General features: G+C 46.7%; 1 protein-coding gene across 4 annotated transcripts in view; it reads right to left on the minus strand.

The window, feature by feature from the left end:
- The window catches only part of LOC135034466 (myotubularin-related protein 9-like), a 73,583-nt gene that overhangs the window by 14,268 nt on the left and 41,834 nt on the right, over positions 1-17,481 (minus strand). For all 4 annotated transcript variants that reach the window (XM_063954263.1, XM_063954262.1, XM_063954264.1 and 1 more), the window contains 7 exons: positions 15,772-15,931; positions 15,429-15,554; positions 14,295-14,468; positions 13,096-13,313; positions 12,847-13,008; positions 9,579-9,720; positions 9,267-9,487 (listed from right to left, as the gene is read on the minus strand). In XM_063954263.1, the coding sequence (XP_063810333.1) occupies positions 9,267-9,487; positions 9,579-9,720; positions 12,847-13,008; positions 13,096-13,313; positions 14,295-14,468; positions 15,429-15,554; positions 15,772-15,931 (1,203 nt within the window). The remainder of the gene's footprint in view (positions 1-9,266; positions 9,488-9,578; positions 9,721-12,846; positions 13,009-13,095; positions 13,314-14,294; positions 14,469-15,428; positions 15,555-15,771; positions 15,932-17,481) is intronic.

Here is a 17,481-nt window from a genome sequence, read left to right on the forward strand (position 1 = left end):
CGGATGGTTCGGTCAGACCCATTTTAAATCTAAAATCCCTAAACCTGTACTTGAAAAAGTTAAAATTCAAGATGGAATCGCTCCGAGCTGTAATATCCAGCCTGGAAGGGAGGGATTTTATGGTGTCACTGGACATAAAGGATGCATATCTTCATGTCCCCATATATCCCCCTCATCCGGAGTACCTGAGATTCGCTATACAGGACTGTCATTACCAGTTTCAGACGTTGCCGTTTGGACTTTCCACGGCCCCGAGGATTTTCACCAAGGTGATGGCGGAGATGATGGTGCTCCTGCGCAGGCAGGGAGTCACAATTATCCCATACTTGGACGATCTCCTGATAAAGGCGAGATCGAGAGATCAATTGCTGAAGAGCGCGTCGCTCTCCCTGAGAGTGCTGCAACAGCACGGTTGGATTCTCAATCTCACAATGTTACAATTGGTTCCAACGACTCGGCTACCATTCCCAGGCATGATTCTGGACACGGAACAAAAGAGGGTTTTTCTCCCATTGGAAAAGGCCCAGGACCTCAAGAACATGGTCAGAGACCTGCTAAAACCAAAAAGAGTGTCTGTTCATCAATGCACTTGAGTTCTGGCAAAAATGGTGGCAGCCTACGAGGCCATCCCCTTCGGCAGGTTCCATGCAAGGACATTTCGGTGGGACCTTCTGGACAAGTGGTCCGGGTCCCATCTACAAATACTTCAGAATATAACCCTGTCCCCCAGGGCCAGGGTGTCTCTCCTGTGGTGGCTGCAGAGTGCTCACCTTCTAGAGCAGGGATGGGGAACCTTTAGCCCTCCAGCTGATGTTGAACTACACATCCCAGCATGCCCTGCTACAGTTTTCCTATTTTGCCATGGTAAAACTGTTGCAGGGCATGCTGGTATGTGTAGTTCAACATCAGCTGGAGGGCCGCAGGTTCCCCAACCCTGTTCTAGAGGGTCGCAGGTTCGGCATTCAAGACTGGGTTAGGGTGACCACGGACGCGAGCCTCCGAGGATGGGGAGCACTCACACAAGGAAGAAATTTTCAGGGACTATGGTCAAGCCAGGAGGCTTGTCTACACGTCAACATACTGGAATTGAGGGCCATATACAATGGCCTACGACAAGCGGAGAATCTTCTTCGCGACCTATCGGTTCTGATTCAATCAGACAACGTCACAGCCGTGGCTCATGTAAACCGCCAAGGCGGGACAATGAGCAGAGTGGCGATGGCGGAAGCCACCAGGATTCTTCACTGGGCGGAAAATCACGTAAGCGCTCTGTCAGCTGTCTTCATTCCGGGAGTGGACAACTGGGAAGCAGACTTCCTCAGCAGACACGATCTCCATCCAGGAGAGTGGGGACTAAATCAAGAAGTTTTTGCAGAGATAACAAGTCTTTGGGGAATTCCTCAAATAGACATGATGGCGTCACGCCTCAACAAGAAGCTTCGGAGGTATTGTGCCAGGTCAAGGGACCCTCAGGCAGTAGCGGTGGACGCCCTGGTGACACCATGGGTGTTTCAGTCGGTCTATGTGTTCCCTCCTCTTCCTCTCATCTCAAATATATTGAGAATCATAAGACGAAAAAGAGTGCTGACAATACTCATTGTTCCAGATTGGCCTCGAAGGGCCTGGTACTCAGATCTTCAGGAAATGCTCGCAGAAGATCCGTGGCCTCTTCCTCTCAGGGAGGACCTGGTACAGCAGGGGCCCTGCGTGTTCCAAGACTTACCGCGGTTACGTTTGACGGCATGGCGGTTGAACACCGAATCCTAGCTGGGAAAGGTATTCCGGAGGAAGTCATCCCTACTCTGATAAAGGCTAGGAAGGAGGTGACGGCAAAACATTATCACCGTATCTGGAGGAAGTATGTATCTTGGTGTGAAGCCAAGAATGCTCCTACGGAAGTTTTCCATCTGGGCCGTTTTCTCCACTTTCTACAGAAAGGAGTGGATATGGGCCTGAAGTTAGGCTCCATTAAGGCACAGATTTCGGCCCTATCTATATTCTTCCAGAAGGAATTGGCCTCTCTCCCAGAAGTCCAGATGTTTGTGAAGGGAGTGCAGCACATCCCGCCCCCCTTTGTGCCCCCAGTGGCACCGTGGGACCTTAACGTGAAGTTTCCTAAAATCTCACTGGTTTGAACCTCTTCAAACGGTTGAATTAAAATTTCTCACGTGGAAGGTGGTCATGTTATTGGCCTTGGCATCTGCAAGGCGGGTGTCCGAATTGGCGGCCTTGTCCCACAAGAGCCCCTATTTGATTTTCCATGTGGATAGAGCCGAGTTAAGGACTCGTCCTCAATTTTTGCCTAAGGTGGTTTCTTCATTTCATATGAACCAACCTATTGTGGTGCCTGTGGCTACGGGGAACTTGGAGGACTCCAAGTCCCTGGATATAGTCAGGGCCTTAAAAGTTTATGTAGCCAGGACGGCTAGGGTTAGGAAAACAGAGGCTCTGTTTGTCCTGTATGCAGCCAACAAAGTTGGCGCTCCTGCTTCGAAGCAGACTATTGCTCGCTGGATCTGTAACACGATTCAGCAGGCTCATTCTACAGCTGGATTGCCGTTACCAAATTCGGTAAAGGCCCATTCCACTAGGAAGGTGGGCTCTTCTTGGGCGGCTGCCCGAGGCGTCTCGGCATTACAGCTTTGCAGAGCAGCTACTTGGTCGGGTTCAAACACGTTTGCTAAATTCTACAAGTTTGATACCCTGGCTGATGAGGACCTTGCGTTTGCTCAGTCGGTGCTGCAGAGTCATCCGCACTCTCCCGCCCGGTTTGGAGCTTTGGTATAAACCCCATGGTCCTTACGGAGTCCCCAGCATCCTCTAGGACGTAAGAGAAAATAAGATTTTAAACCTACCGGTAAATCTTTTTCTCCTAGTCCATAGAGGATGCTGGGCGCCCGTCCCAGTGCGGACTAAATCTGCAAGACTGGTATATAGTTGTTGCTTACCTAAGGGTTATGTTACAGTTTGAATCGGTCTTTGACTGATACTGTTTTTTGTTCATACTGTTAAGTGGTTGCATATTTTCCAGGTTATATGATATGATTGGTGTGGGCTGGTATGAATCTTGCCCTTAGATTAACAAAATCCTTTCCTCATGTTGTCCATCTCCTCTGGGCACAGTTTCTCTAACTGAGGTCTGGAGTAGGGGCATAGAGGGAGGAGCCAGTGCACACCCATACTAAAAGTTATTTATAGTGCCCATGTCTCTTGCGGAGCCCGTCTATACCCCATGGTCCTTACGGAGTCCCCAGCATCCTCTACGGACTAGGAGAAAAAGATTTACCGGTAGGTTTAAAAATAAGATTTTACTCACCGGTAAATCTATTTCTCGTAGTCCGTAGTGGATGCTGGGGACTCCGTAAGGGCCATGGGGAATAGACGGGCTCCGCAGGAGACTGGGCACTCTATAAGAAAGATTTGGTACTATCTGGTGTGCACTGGCTCCTCCCTCTATGCCCCTCCTCCAGACCTCAGTTAGGATACTGTGCCCGGAAGAGCTGACACAATAAGGAAGGATTTTTGAATCCAGGGTACGACTCATACCAGCCACACCAATCACACCGTATAACTCGTGATACTATACCCAGTTAACAGTATGAATATAACAGAGCCTCTCAACAGATGTCTCAACAATAACCCTTTAGTTAGGCAATAACTATATACAAGTATTGCAGACAATCCGCACTTGGGATGGGCGCCCAGCATCCACTACGGACTACGAGAAATAGATTTACCGGTGAGTAAAATCTTATTTTCTCTGACGTCCTAGTGGATGCTGGGGACTCCGTAAGGACCATGGGGATTATACTAAAGCTCCCAAATGGGCGGGAGAGTGCGGATGACTCTGCAGCACCGAATGAGAGAACTCAAGGTCCTCCTCAGCCAGGGTATCAAATTTGTAGAATTTAGCAAACGTGTTTGCCCCTGACCAAGTTGCAGCTCGGCAAAGTTGTAAAGCCGAGACCCCTCGGGCAGCCGCCCAAGATGAGCCCACTTTCCTCGTGGAATGGGCTTTCACTGATTTAGGATGCGGCAATCCAGCCGCAGAATGCGCCAGCTGAATTGTGCTACAAATCCAGCGAGCCATAGTCTGCTTAGAAGCAGGAGCACCTATCTTGTTGGGTGCATACAGGACAAAAAGCGAGTCAGTCTTCCTGACTCCAGACGTCCTGGAAACATAAAGTTTCAAGGCCCTGACTACATCCAGTAACTTGGAATCCTCCAAGTCCCTAGTAGCCGCAGGCACCACAATAGGTTGGTTCAAGTGAAAAGCAGATACCACCTTAGGGAGAAACTGGGGACGTGTCCTCAATTCTGCCCTATCCATATGGAAAATCAGATAAGGGCTTTTACAAGACAAAGCCGCCAATTCTGACACACGCCTGGCCGAAGCCAAGGCCAATAACATGACCAGTTTCCACGTGAGATATTTAAGATCCACAGTTTTAAGTGGTTCAAACCAATGTGATTTTAGGAAACTCAACACCACATTGAGATCCCAAGGAGCCACGGGAGGCACAAAAGGGGGCTGAATATGAAGCACTCCCTTTACAAAAGTCTGAACTTCAGGCAGTGAAGCCAGTTCTTTCTGGAAGAAAATCGATAGGGCCGAAATCTGGACCTTAATGGAACCCAATTTTAGGCCCATAGTCACTCCCGACTGTAGGAAGTGCAGAAACCGACCCAGCTGAAATTCCTCTGTTGGGGCCTTCCTGGCCTCACACCACGCAACATATTTTCGCCAAATACGATGATAATGGTTTGCGGTTACTTCTTTCCTGGCTTTTATCAGCGTAGGAATGACTTCCTCCGGAATGCCCTTTTCCTTTAGGATCCGGAATTCAACCGCCATGCCGTCAAACGCAGCAGCGGTAAGTCTTGGAACAGACAGGGCCCCTGCTGTAGCAGATCCTGTCTGAGCGGTAGAGGCCATGGGTCCTCTGATATCATTTCTTGAAGTTCTGGGTACCAAGCCCTTCTTGGCCAATCCGGAACCACGAGTATCGTTCTTACTCCTCGCCTTCTTATTGTTCTCAGTACCTTTGGTATGAGAGGCAGAGGAGGGAACACATAAACCGACTGGTACACCCATGGTGTCACTAGAGCGTCCACAGCTATCGCCTGAGGGTCCCTTGACCTGGCGCAATATCTCTTTAGCTTTTTGTAGAGGCGGGACGCCATCATGTCCACCTGTGGCCTTTCCCAACGGTTTACCAACAGTAGGAAGACTTCTGGATGAAGTCCCCACTCTCCCGGGTGTAGGTCGTGTCTGCTGAGGAAGTCTGCTTCCCAGTTGTCCACTCCCGGAATGAACACTGCTGACAGTGCTAAGACGTGATTTTCCGCCCATCGGAGAATCCTTGTGGCTTCTGCCATCGCCATCCTGCTTCTTGTGCCGCCCTGTCGGTTCACATGGGCGACTGCCGTGATGTTGTCTGACTGGATCAGTACCGGCTGGTTTCGAAGCAGGGGTTTTGCCTGACTTAGGGCATTGTAAATGGCCCTCAGTTCCAGAATATTTATGTGCAGGGAAGTCTCCTGACTTGACCATAGTCCTTGGAAGTTTCTTCCCTGTGTGACTGCTCCCCAGCCTTGAAGGCTTACATCCGTGGTCACCAGGACCCAGTCCTGTATGCCGAAACTGCGGCCCTCTAGAAGATGAGCACTCTGCAGCCACCACAGTAGAGACACCCTGGTCCTTGGAGACAGGGTTATCAGTTGATGCATCTGAAGATGCGATCCCGACCACTTGTCCAAGAGGTCCCACTGGAAGGTCCTTGCATGGAACCTGCCGAATGGAATTGCTTCGTATGAAGCCACCATTTTTCCCAGGACTCGTGTGCAGTGATGCACCGATACCCGTTTTGGTTTTAGGAGGTCTCTGACTAGAGATGACTGCTCCTTGGCTTTCTCCTGCGGGAGAAACACTTTTTTTTTTTAGTTCTGTGTCCAAAATCATCCCCAGGAACAGTAAGCGAGTGGAAGGAACCAGTTGTGACTTTGGAATGTTTAGAATCCAGCCATGCTGTTGTAGCACTTCCCGAGATAGTGCTACTCCGACCAGTAACTGCTCCCTGGACCTCGCCTTTATAAGGAGATCGTCCAAGTACGGGATAATTAAAACTCCCTTTTTTCGAAGGAGTATCATCATTTCTGCCATTACTTTGGTAAACACCCTCGGTACTGTGGACAGTCCAAACGGTAGTGTCTGGAATTGGTAATGCAATCCTGTACCACAAATCTGAGGTACTCCTGGTGAGGAAGGTAAATGGGGACATGCAGGTAGCATCCTTGATGTCCAGGGATACCATGTAATCCCCCTCGTCCAGGCTTGCAATAACCGCCCTGAGCGATTCCATCTTGAACTTGAATTTTGTTATGTAAGTGTTCCAGGATTTCAAATTTAAAATGGGTCTCACCGAACCGTCTGGTTTCGGTACCACAAACAGTGTGGAATAGTAACCCCGTCCTTGTTGAAGTAGGGGCACCTTGACTATCACCTGCTGGGAATACAGCTTGTGAATTGCCTCTAGCACAGCCTCCCTGCCTGAGGGAGTTGTCGGCAAGGCAGATTTGAGGAAACGGCGGGGGGGAGACGCCTCGACTTCCAGCTTGTACCCCTCAGATACTACTTGAAGGATCCAGGGATCCACCTGTGAGCGAGCCCACTGATCGCTGAAATTTTTGAGGCGGCCCCCCACCGTACCTGGCTACGCCTGTGGAGCCCCCGCGTCATGCGGTGAACTCAGAGGAAGCAGGGGAAGAATTTTGATTCTGGGAACTGGCTGCTGGTGCAGCTTTTTCCCTCTTCCCTCGTCTCTGTGTAGAAAGGAAGCGCCTTTGACCCGCTTGCTTTTCTGAAGCCGAAAGGACTGTACCTGATAATACAGTGCTTTTCTTAGGCTGTGAGGAAACCTGAGGTAAAAATTTTTCATCCCAGCTGTTGCTGTGGATACGAGGTCCCAGAGACCGTCCCCAAACAATTCCTCACCCTTATAAGGCTCTATGTGCCTTTTAAAGTCAGCATCACCTGTCCAGTGTCGGGTCTCTAATACCCTCCTGACAGAATGGAGATTGCAATAATTCTGGATGCCAGCTGGCAAAATATCCCTCTGTGCATCCCTCATATATAAGACGACGTCTTATGTTCGCAAAATAGTATCCCTGTTTGACAGGGTTACAGACCACGCTGCAGCAGCACTATCTGCAGGTCTCAGTCTAGTACCTGAGTGTGTAAATACAGACTTCAGGATAGCCTCCTGCTATTTATCAGCAGGTACCTTCAAAGTGGCCGTATCCTAAGACGGCAGTGCCACCTTTTTTGACAAACGTGTGAGCGCCTTATCCACCCTAGGGGATATCTCCCAGCGTAACTTATCCTCTGGCGGGAAAGGGTACGCCATCAGTAACTTGTTAGAAATTACCAGTTTCTTATCGGGGGAACCCACGCTTTTTTTACACTTCATTCACTCATTTGATGGGGGAACAAAACACTGCCTGCTTTTTCTCCCCACACATAAAACCCTTTTTTGTTTTTAGTGGTACTTGGGTTAATGTCAGAAATGTGTAACACATTTTTTATTGCCGGCATCATGTAACGGATGTTCCTAGTGGATTTTGTATATGTCTCAACCTCGTCGACACTGGAGTCAGACTCCGTGTCGACATCTGTGTCTGCCATCTGAGGGAGCGGGCGTTTTTTTTTTTTAAGCCCCTGATGGCCTTTGAGACGCCTGGGCAGGCGCGGGCTGAGAAGCCGGCTGTCCCATAGCTGTTACGTCATCCAGCCTTTTATGTAAGGAGTTGACACTGTCGGTTAATACCTTCCACCTAACCATCCACTCTGGTGTCGGCCCCCAGGGGGCGACATCTCATTTATCGGCATCTGCTCCGCCTCCACATAAGCCTCCTCATCAAACATGTCGACACAGCCGTACCGACACACCGCACACACACAGGGAATGCTCTGACTGAGGACAGGACCCCACACAGCCCTTTGGGGAGACAGAGAGAGAGTATGCCAGCACACACCGGAGCGCTATATAATGTAGGGATAAACACTATCACTGAGTGAATTTTCCCCAATAGCTGCTTGTATAAACAATATTGCGCCTAAATTTAGTGCCCCCCCTCTCTTTTTAACCCTTTGAGCCTGAAAACTACAGGGGAGAGCCAGGGGAGCTGTCTTCCAGCTACACTGTGAAGAGAAAATGGCGCCGGTGTGCTGAGGGAGATGGCTCCGCCCCTTTTTCGGCGGACTTTTCTCCCGCCTTTTTCTGTATTCTGGCAGGGGTAATTACCACATATATAGCCTCTGGGGCTTTATATTGTGGTTATTTTGCCAGCCAAGGTGATATTATTGCTTCTCAGGGCGCCGCCCCCCAGCGCCCTGCACCCTCAGTGACCGGAGTGTGAAGTGTGTATGAGGAGCAATGGCGCACAGCTGCAGTGCTGTGCGCTACCTTGGTGAAGACTGAAGTCTTCTGCCGCCGATTTTCCGGACCATCTTCATGCTTCTGGCTCTGTAAGGGGGACGGCGGCGCGGCTCCGGGAACGAACACCAAGGACGGGTCCTGCGGTCGATCCCTCTGGAGCTAATGGTGTCCAGTAGCCTAAGAAGCCCAAGCTAGCTGCAAGCAGGTAGGTTAGCTTCTTCTCCCCTTAGTCCCTCGATGCAGTGAGCCTGTTGCCAGCAGGTCTCACTGTAAAATAAAAAACCTAATTTAAACTTTCTTTCTAGAAGCTCAGGAGAGCTCCTAGTGTGCAACCAGCTCGGGCCGGGCACAGAAATCTAACTGAGGTCTGGAGGAGGGGCATAGAGGGAGGAGCCAGTGCACACCAGATAGTACCAAATCTTTCTTATAGAGTGCCCAGTATCCTGCGGAGCCCGTCTATTCCCCATGGTCCTTACGGAGTCCCCAGCATCCACTAGGACGTCAGAGAAATCTTATTATTGCTTTCTCCAATAAAAAATATTTTTTTCAAAAAAGAAAGAAATAACAGAAATGCTAGGCTTTGATATTTTCACTTTTTACATCCTGTGTTAGTTTTTTTCTGGTGTTCTCTAAGTTAAATGAGCGATTGTTTTGCTTTTCGTGATGAATATGTATTAAATATTTTATCACACTTTAGCTTGAAATAACGTTACAAAGTAAACATCAGTCTAAGACATAAAAGTGCTGTTTACTTTCATGCTTCAGAATTTTTTGAGTTTATTATTAACTATTGTGCTCTTATACAATATCTCTCTGCTGTCCACTTACCTCTCCTTTTCATTGTTGCACAAGAAGGTTCCATACTCCGAGCTGTAGGCGTGTGTTGCCAGTGTACACAAAAACGTCTCATTAAATTCTAGTGACCTAGGAAACTGCAGGGTGAGCTGCCAGCAACAGTCCAAGAAAAGCAGAAAGTTAGGTGACTCTTGTTGAGAGCGACGTTGTGACCACCCAAACTTGGCACAGCGAAGATGGAATGGGTGCCCAGCCTGCAAAAAAACAGGAATGAAGAAATTGTGAAATAACCAAACTTTAGGCACTCAATGCCTATGTTGAGTGCGAACACATCTATTTGTCTACCTGTAGCCATTCCCGCTCAATTAGGTCCTGGAATCCAGACATTGTGCGGCAGTCGGGGGACAGAATAAGCTGAGCAAGGGATGTCACCAATAGAGTGTTGTCAGCCACCTCTTCCCCATGTACAAGAACACATGTATCCTCCCTACAAGTAAATAAATATATGCAAGTAAAATAAATAACATGGTCTCCAAACTTTCCAGAACACTTATAGTATAAACATAAAAATCAAAAGGCAAGACGTGGGTGTTTTTGCTGGAAGCTTTATTGCTGTGCACTGTACATCAAGGGTTTCCACTGGCAATAGCAGCTTGCACAGGGCGGAGCCTATTTTACAAGGATCATGGCAGTACATGACTATGCGTAATGTTTCTGAAGTAATTTGTATCCATTTTGTACACATTTTTTGTCTTCGGCATTTTCTCGACATACTTTACAGTCATAGCCAGATTAAGGGGGGATGCAGGGCATACTGTACCCCGGGCCCCCCTTTGTCAGGGGCCCCCCGGCCAAAGCACATTGATATCACTAGCTTTCCCCCTTAATGCAAGCAGGACAGTATGCAGTACAGGCAGAGACACAGGAATATCATGTTTCATGAGCTACCGATGGAGCTTTCTGATCAGAGGAGAGATAGGAGGGTGGAGAGAGCTGTAAGTGACACAGGGATCCCAGCCTCTCCTCATCCCTGCCTGGGTGTCTGAATCCTGTGTAAACTTTTATGCAACTAAACCATTTGGGTGTAGAGATAGAGACACACACAGAGAGTCCTCCTGAGTACTGTACCAGTGTGTAAGTAGTACAGAGGCTGATGCTATTCTTGCATGTGACAAGATACATTATTTTATATTTCTATGTGTATTTTAAGATTGTTTAAATTGTCTTTGTTCCACTACAAGAAAGTTTTATAATATAGTTGTCATTTAATTAGGTGGAGCTACTGTATAAACAGTACCCAGGCATTATTAAACTATTAGTTTAAAACTAATATACACCATTGGTTTAAATTTAATATACACAGTTTATACATCCCATCATGACCCATTCCAGGAGGGACAAAATGCTCTCTACCTGGACTTTCTTCTTAATTTATAATTGCAAAACACCTGTATTGAAATACCTTTTTTTATCAATAAATATTTCAACACATGTGGCGCCAATCATATATTAAGTGGGAAGTCCAGGTAGAGAGCATTTTGTCCCTCCTGAATTGGGACATGGTGGGAGGTATGCACAATCTAATATATATCCCCCACCTACCCCCGGGGCCCCCCTGTCTTAAGTGCCCCGGGCACTCCCAGGGCTTAATCCGGCCCTATGTACAGTAAAATCCAGGGGCGTTTCTAGAGAGGAGGCCCGTGTGCAGGCTCCGGCTGGGCCCCCTCCTCTCTAGCCGGCAGCGCTGTGTAGACTCTGGGCACTAGGGTCCCATGGGCAGATCTCCGGGGGTGGCCATTTGCCCAGTGATTTTTCCACTGCACATGCGCAAATCACCGGGAAAATGGCGCCGCGGGACTCCAGAGGGTAACTATTTCAATTAATGGGTGCAGAGTGTGTGGTGTGGGACCCCTGGACCCCTGAGGGCCCGTGTGCACCGCACACACTGCCTCCATTATACAGGATATATATACCCATTATCCTGCACCCATTATTATATAGATTATGTGTATATATAGATATATTATATAATATACATATATATGTGTCATTATCTCAGCAGGGGAACCAAAAATGTGTGATTTTGAATTTTGGATAAGGGATACTCAACCTGTAAATACGCCAGTGGTACCATCCAAGTAAGCATCCAGTGCCCAATACCCCTTTTCCACCTGTAGCATGGATCGCAGCTGGGAGCCTGAGACGGCTGCGACCTGTGCTACAGCCCCCTTTCTCACAGCACTCACCAACCCGGCATATTGCCAGGTTGGTGACTCTGCTAGTGATGCGGCAGGGGTGGCTCTAGGAGATCACACTGTGAGCGTAAGCCGTGTCGCATCACACTACACAGTTTACTGGGTTGAACACGTGTAGGATTCCCGGATCACTTGATCCGGGAATTTGCAGGGGGGGGCCGTTTCCACTAGGAAAAAACACGATAAAATGCGCGCCCCGCGCATTTACCCGTGTTTTTAAAGTTAGTGGAAAAGGGGTACAACTCTGACTCCATCACTATCACCAGAATGTCCCTAATCCATGTACTCTTTGTGCATCCCCTTTCTCCAGTGGTGCAAGTAGAAAAAATGTCTTATAGGTACTGTGTGCGCGCACCAGAAAATGGGTGTGGCCATATGCCACATGGGGCATGACCAATGAAAATGAGGGGGGGGGGGGGGGGATCCACATATGACCCCAATAGTGCCAGATACACGTCGCCCCACAGTGCCAGATATACATTGCCCCACAGTGTCACATATACATTGCCCCACAGTGTCACATATACATTGCCCCACAGTGCCAGATACACATTGCCTCACTGTGCCAGATACACAAATGCCCACAGAGTGCCAGATATACATTGCCTCACAATGCCAGATACACAAATGCCCCCACTGTGTCAGATATACATTGCCCCCCAGTGCCAGATACAGAAATGCCCCCACAGTGCCAGATATGCCCCCAGTGCCAGATACAGAAATGCCCCCAGAGCCAGATACACATTTCCCTCAGTGCCAGATACACATGTCCCCGCAGTGCCAGAAATGGCCACATTGCCAGATACACATGTCCCCCCAGTGCAAGATACACATGTCCCCCTAGTGTCAGATATGCCCCCAGTGCCAGGTACACATGTTCCCCCAGTGCCAGATATGCCCCCAGTGCTAGATATGCCCCCAGTGCCGGGTATATATGCCCTTCCTTTCCCCTGCTGCTCACCGCTGCTGCTGCTGTCCTGTGTGTGTGTGAGGGGCGGTGCAGTCTCCGGCGGTGGTGCGGGTGTCTTCCTTCAATTCAGCGCCGATCCGTGAGCCAATCAAAGCTTGCGGTCCGCAAGCTCTGATTGGATCACGGGCCGGCGCTGAATTGAAGGAAGACCAAAGGGGCAGGAGAGGCGAATGCTGCGCTCTCCTCCCCTCATGCAGCAGTGGCGGTGAGCAGCGGAGGGAGTGAGGGAGCGGCGAGGAGCGGCGGCCCGGCGGCGGTGGGTACGTCGTACCCACGGCTAAATTCTTAAGGGTACGCCGTACCCACCCGTACCCTCCCACTTGCACCGCTGCCTTTCTCTAGTTTCTCATCACTTACTGCTGTCTCTACAATGCTCCAGACACCTCACCTCTCTATGCATTCAGCAGCCAGGCCTGCAGTACTTAGGGCTTCTTTGACATGGGACATCCAGTGGGAAGATTGTAACCTGCTGATCCAACGACTCATTCCAAGGTAGGGATCATAGCATGCATCAACCAACCGTGACAGGCTGCTCTGTAGCACATGTCCCCTAAAGATACAAAGACTGATTATCTGTAGAGTCAGACTCAGAAAAAGAAGATACCTAGGTACAATCGGTGTAATATGTTGGACGCACCTCCCTAACGGTCGGTGGAGCACTCTCCATTTGGGGTATCTGTCTTTACTCTCACAGCCGCCCCCTGCACTTCTAGCTTGTTTGGCTTCTTGTTCAGTACGTATGTCAATAATAAACCCACGTAGCTGCCCAGTTAAAGTAGCATTGAGTAGCATCTCATCTTCTTCACACCAACGACGAGTAGGACCAACAAGGGGCTGTGCACAGCGCAACAAGACCTGTGGCACATGGAGGGAGGAAACTAAATGGCCGTGAAGACAGAGAGGAAGCACAGTTTCATATAGCCACTATCGGTAGAAGTATATATACTCTGAATCTGTGGGCATATCGTGTGTGCATATCGTGTGTCGAACTGTTGGCGTTCTTGATGCTCTTCAGCTCATTAATGCTGAACATCTATGCAAGTCTTGCGCTGACACTCTAAATTAACATTACAGCTATACTGACTGGAGATAGAAATATATAATACTTATAGTTATAAAACTAGAAAATAAAATAGATTTTGAGAATTTGATATAGCATACGATATATAACCATACAATTGGTGAACCCTGAATACTTTTTTAGGGACAAGAACATTGTTCAAATCTGGGCCTGTCTATGGATATTAGGATAGTTGGTGACTTTGATTGGCAAGCACCAGGCAAAAGGAGAGCTGACAAAGCATGCAGCGTAACAATATAACTTTGTGTATAATTGCCATTGTTTCAAAAAAATAAATAAATAAAATGATGGAATATGTATGTTTCCATAATACACACCATGCAAACACATATAACATACCTCCCAACATGACTCTCTCCAGGAGGGACAGAATGCTCTGCTCCTGGCCATCTCTCTTAATTTATGATTGCCATCACCTGTGCTGAAACGCCTTTTTTTTATCAAGTAACTAGTTCAACACCGGTGCTGGCAATCCTACATTAAGTGGTAAGTCCAGGAACAGAGCATTTTGTTCCTTCTGGAGAGTGTCATGTTGGGAGGTATACGTATAACAATGCTAATGGATACCATCATCACATAATCACATAATTTTATTCAAGTACTGTACCACTAACTAACATTTTTGTTGATAAGACTAGAAGAGAAATGGCATATTGCAGTCATTCAACATAAACAGGGATATTATGGGAGTTGAAAATGATGGGAAACCTAAAATTAACTAATAAGAGTTATAAACTGTGCCTTGTATAACATACCATTTTGTTGGTCCGGTGGTAGTAACTCAATATGGGAAATCTGTGGCCTTGTCTGAATGCTGCAGCCCGCCTCAGAGTCTCATCAGAACAGGATACGGGCACAATTACTTTTTCAGGGTAACTAGGGCAAACCTTAAAATGTTCATTCACTTCACTCAGTCTCCAAGAGTCAGTCTGGGAAGAGACACATTTATCAATTACATCACAGTTATTAATATGGACATGAATTTGTTATATTAGCATTAAAGAACCACTTAACCACATGAAGGTATAATAAATTGTTCACTGCTAAACTGACTTTCAGCTGTATATTTGCTACAAACGTAAAGTATTACCCCTCCATATCATTGCATACAGCTGATTCTGTAGGAATGTAATTGCTGGTACACCACATGCCCTGCTTCTGTGTATAAATCAGATAATCCTAGTGTCTGTCTAGCTGCTTGTATACTGTAATTAAAGAATCCATATCTCCCAACTGTCCTGATTTAAGCAGAACAATCCTGATTTGATGGCTTTGGGACAGTCTTGTCCATGGCAGGATAGTTAAGATGTTTTTTTTGTTCACATTCCATTGGTGCACCGGTCAATGAAAAGAGTTTGGGAAAGGCAGTACAGTGCAATCTATGGCTTTTCAGATGGAATGCGTACAGTGCCTGTAACCATAACACTATCATAAGGTAGACACACTCGTTAGTGGGCATGTGCATGCCCCCATCATGATAAAGACATTCCTCCATTCCAAATTCATGGATTAGAATGTTGTCAGACAGCGGTGGCTCCTACCTCTTTGGAGGAGGGAAGCTGCCACTGTCCGTGCTGCCTGCAGTAAGAGGAGGAGAGCCTCGGATCTGGCAGGGCCGGGACTGCTCACTGGGGTGGTGGATTCTTCTGGCTGGGGTGGTGCTGGGGGCGGTGCTGGGGAGGGAGGGGGGCTGGAGGGGCTGCAGCCCATACTTAAAATCCGCCACTGTATGCCAGGTGTGGAGAAACATCTCCCTCTGAACATGGCAGTTTGATACAGTGGTGTGAAGAAGACCTTTGGTGGGCATAGACTCTCCAATCACTTCATACATGCTATTCAGTTCAGTAATACTCAGCCTTTGATGTCTTAAGGTAATATAATCACTTTACTTGCTCTTTAAGTTTGTAATAAAAGTTTTCCATCGTGTCTCTTGGCCATCCTTTCCCTAACTTGCATCCCGGTGGTCTGAAGAAAAATGGGTAGCAGAGAGTAATGGAGTCTAGAGAGGAGAGAGCCTGCGGGCATATAATATAAAAATTGTACAACGATTTACCACTTCAAACACATACACTATAAGGCAAAATTGCATGCAATAACAACCCAACTAAGAACTTAGAATTCAGTTACACATACTACAGTATATATATGATCATCTTTCAAATAATTATTTGAGGATGGGACCACACACTGCAGGCACTGCATTACTATAAACTATTGTACTTTGTCACTGACCTGCACAGAACGAGCAACATTCAGTGTCTCCTCCATGCCAGGTATCTCTAGCTGAATGACCCGCAAGTCCTTACACCTCAGGGTAACAATGCCGGAGCTGCTTCTGCCTTCTCCATCTTGACTACTCTCCTTGCCTTTAAGCATGCCCATGTTGTGAACACTGCAAGAAGACATAGAGCAATAGTAGCCAAATGCTGCCTTTTAGCTTTGTGGTTTATTTAATTAAGATAACACCTGGTATATTCAGAGTATTCTTAATGTGTCTCTGTTGTTCATTATGCAGTATGTAGTTATTACGTGGACATTCAGAATGCCAACATAATTGAAATGTCAGCAGTAAAAATGATGACATTCCCAATGTTGACATGGTCACAATGCTGACAGTACGTGTAAGGTTTATGTTTTGTCGATAGATTACTGTCAACATACACAATTTCTATATCATAACAATGTCAACATTCTGGCGTCAACATTACATACCACACCCCACTGTGCTATCCTGATGGCACTATTGTTGTTATTATTATGAAACATAACATTTACACAACAGATAAATGGTCTCCATTGATGACTGTGAGCTACGAATGGTTGGGCAATAATAAGATGGTCCCCACTGGAGAGGGTTAGTTACATTACAAGTGAGATTCATTTGGCTTGTTTAGCTAGACCAGCAATTCTCAAACTGTTGTGATTATTAACGATCCATTTGCAGCGGATATTGGAATTTTTATGAAATTATCCCCGCTATGTAGTATTTACTAAGTGTAAACTAACAGGGCCAAAAGTTTGATACATAGGGGTCAGATCTTGGTACCCGTTGATAATAATGTGGACTGTGATTTGCACCACTAATTACTAATTAGCCTTCTTCAGGAGATATCTGTGACATAATGGGAATTGTATTACTACAGGTTGAGTATCCCATATCCAAATATTCCGAAATACGGAATATTCCGAAATACGGACTTTTTTGAGTGGGAGTGAGATAGTGAAACCTTTGTTTTTTGATGACTCAATGTACACAAACTTTGTTTAATATACAAAGTTATTAAAATATTGTATTAAATGACCTTCAGGCTGTGTGTATAAGGTGTATATGAAACATAAATGAATTTTGTGAATGTAGACACACTTTGTTTAATGCACAAAGTTATAAAAAATATTGGCTAAAATGACCTTCAGGCTGTGTGTATAAGGTGTATATGTAACATAAATGCATTCTGTGCTTAGATTTAGGTCCCATCACCATGATATCTCATTATGGTATGCAATTATTCCAAAATACGGAAAAATCCGACATCCAAAAAACCTCTGGTCCCAAGCATTTTGGATAAGGGATACTCAACCTGTACTGAAAATGAAGAAGTTAAACATAAACATGGTCAGACAAATTGGTTGCTTTTGAGATTTGATATTTTAAATATTAATATTCTGGTAAAGCTTCTTAGCAAAACCAACAAATAAACTTATATTATAGGAAAACAATAAGGGGCCCATTTATCATTAAATATTTGCAACTTATTCCCAAAAAACACCCAGATTGCATTGAGATTATTGATAAATGGGCCCCTAAAACTGGTACATGTTAGAATGCTGTATACATTGCCGTACCTATAATGGGTCCCTGGCTCTAAGGGGGCCCACACCACACACCTTGCACCCACATTTAATTACTTACCTATCTGGAGACCCGTGCCTGTGCTGCAGCAG

The sequence above is a fragment of the Pseudophryne corroboree genome, chromosome 2 (genome assembly GCF_028390025.1).
Source record: "Pseudophryne corroboree isolate aPseCor3 chromosome 2, aPseCor3.hap2, whole genome shotgun sequence".
Lineage (NCBI taxonomy): Eukaryota > Metazoa > Chordata > Amphibia > Anura > Myobatrachidae > Pseudophryne > Pseudophryne corroboree.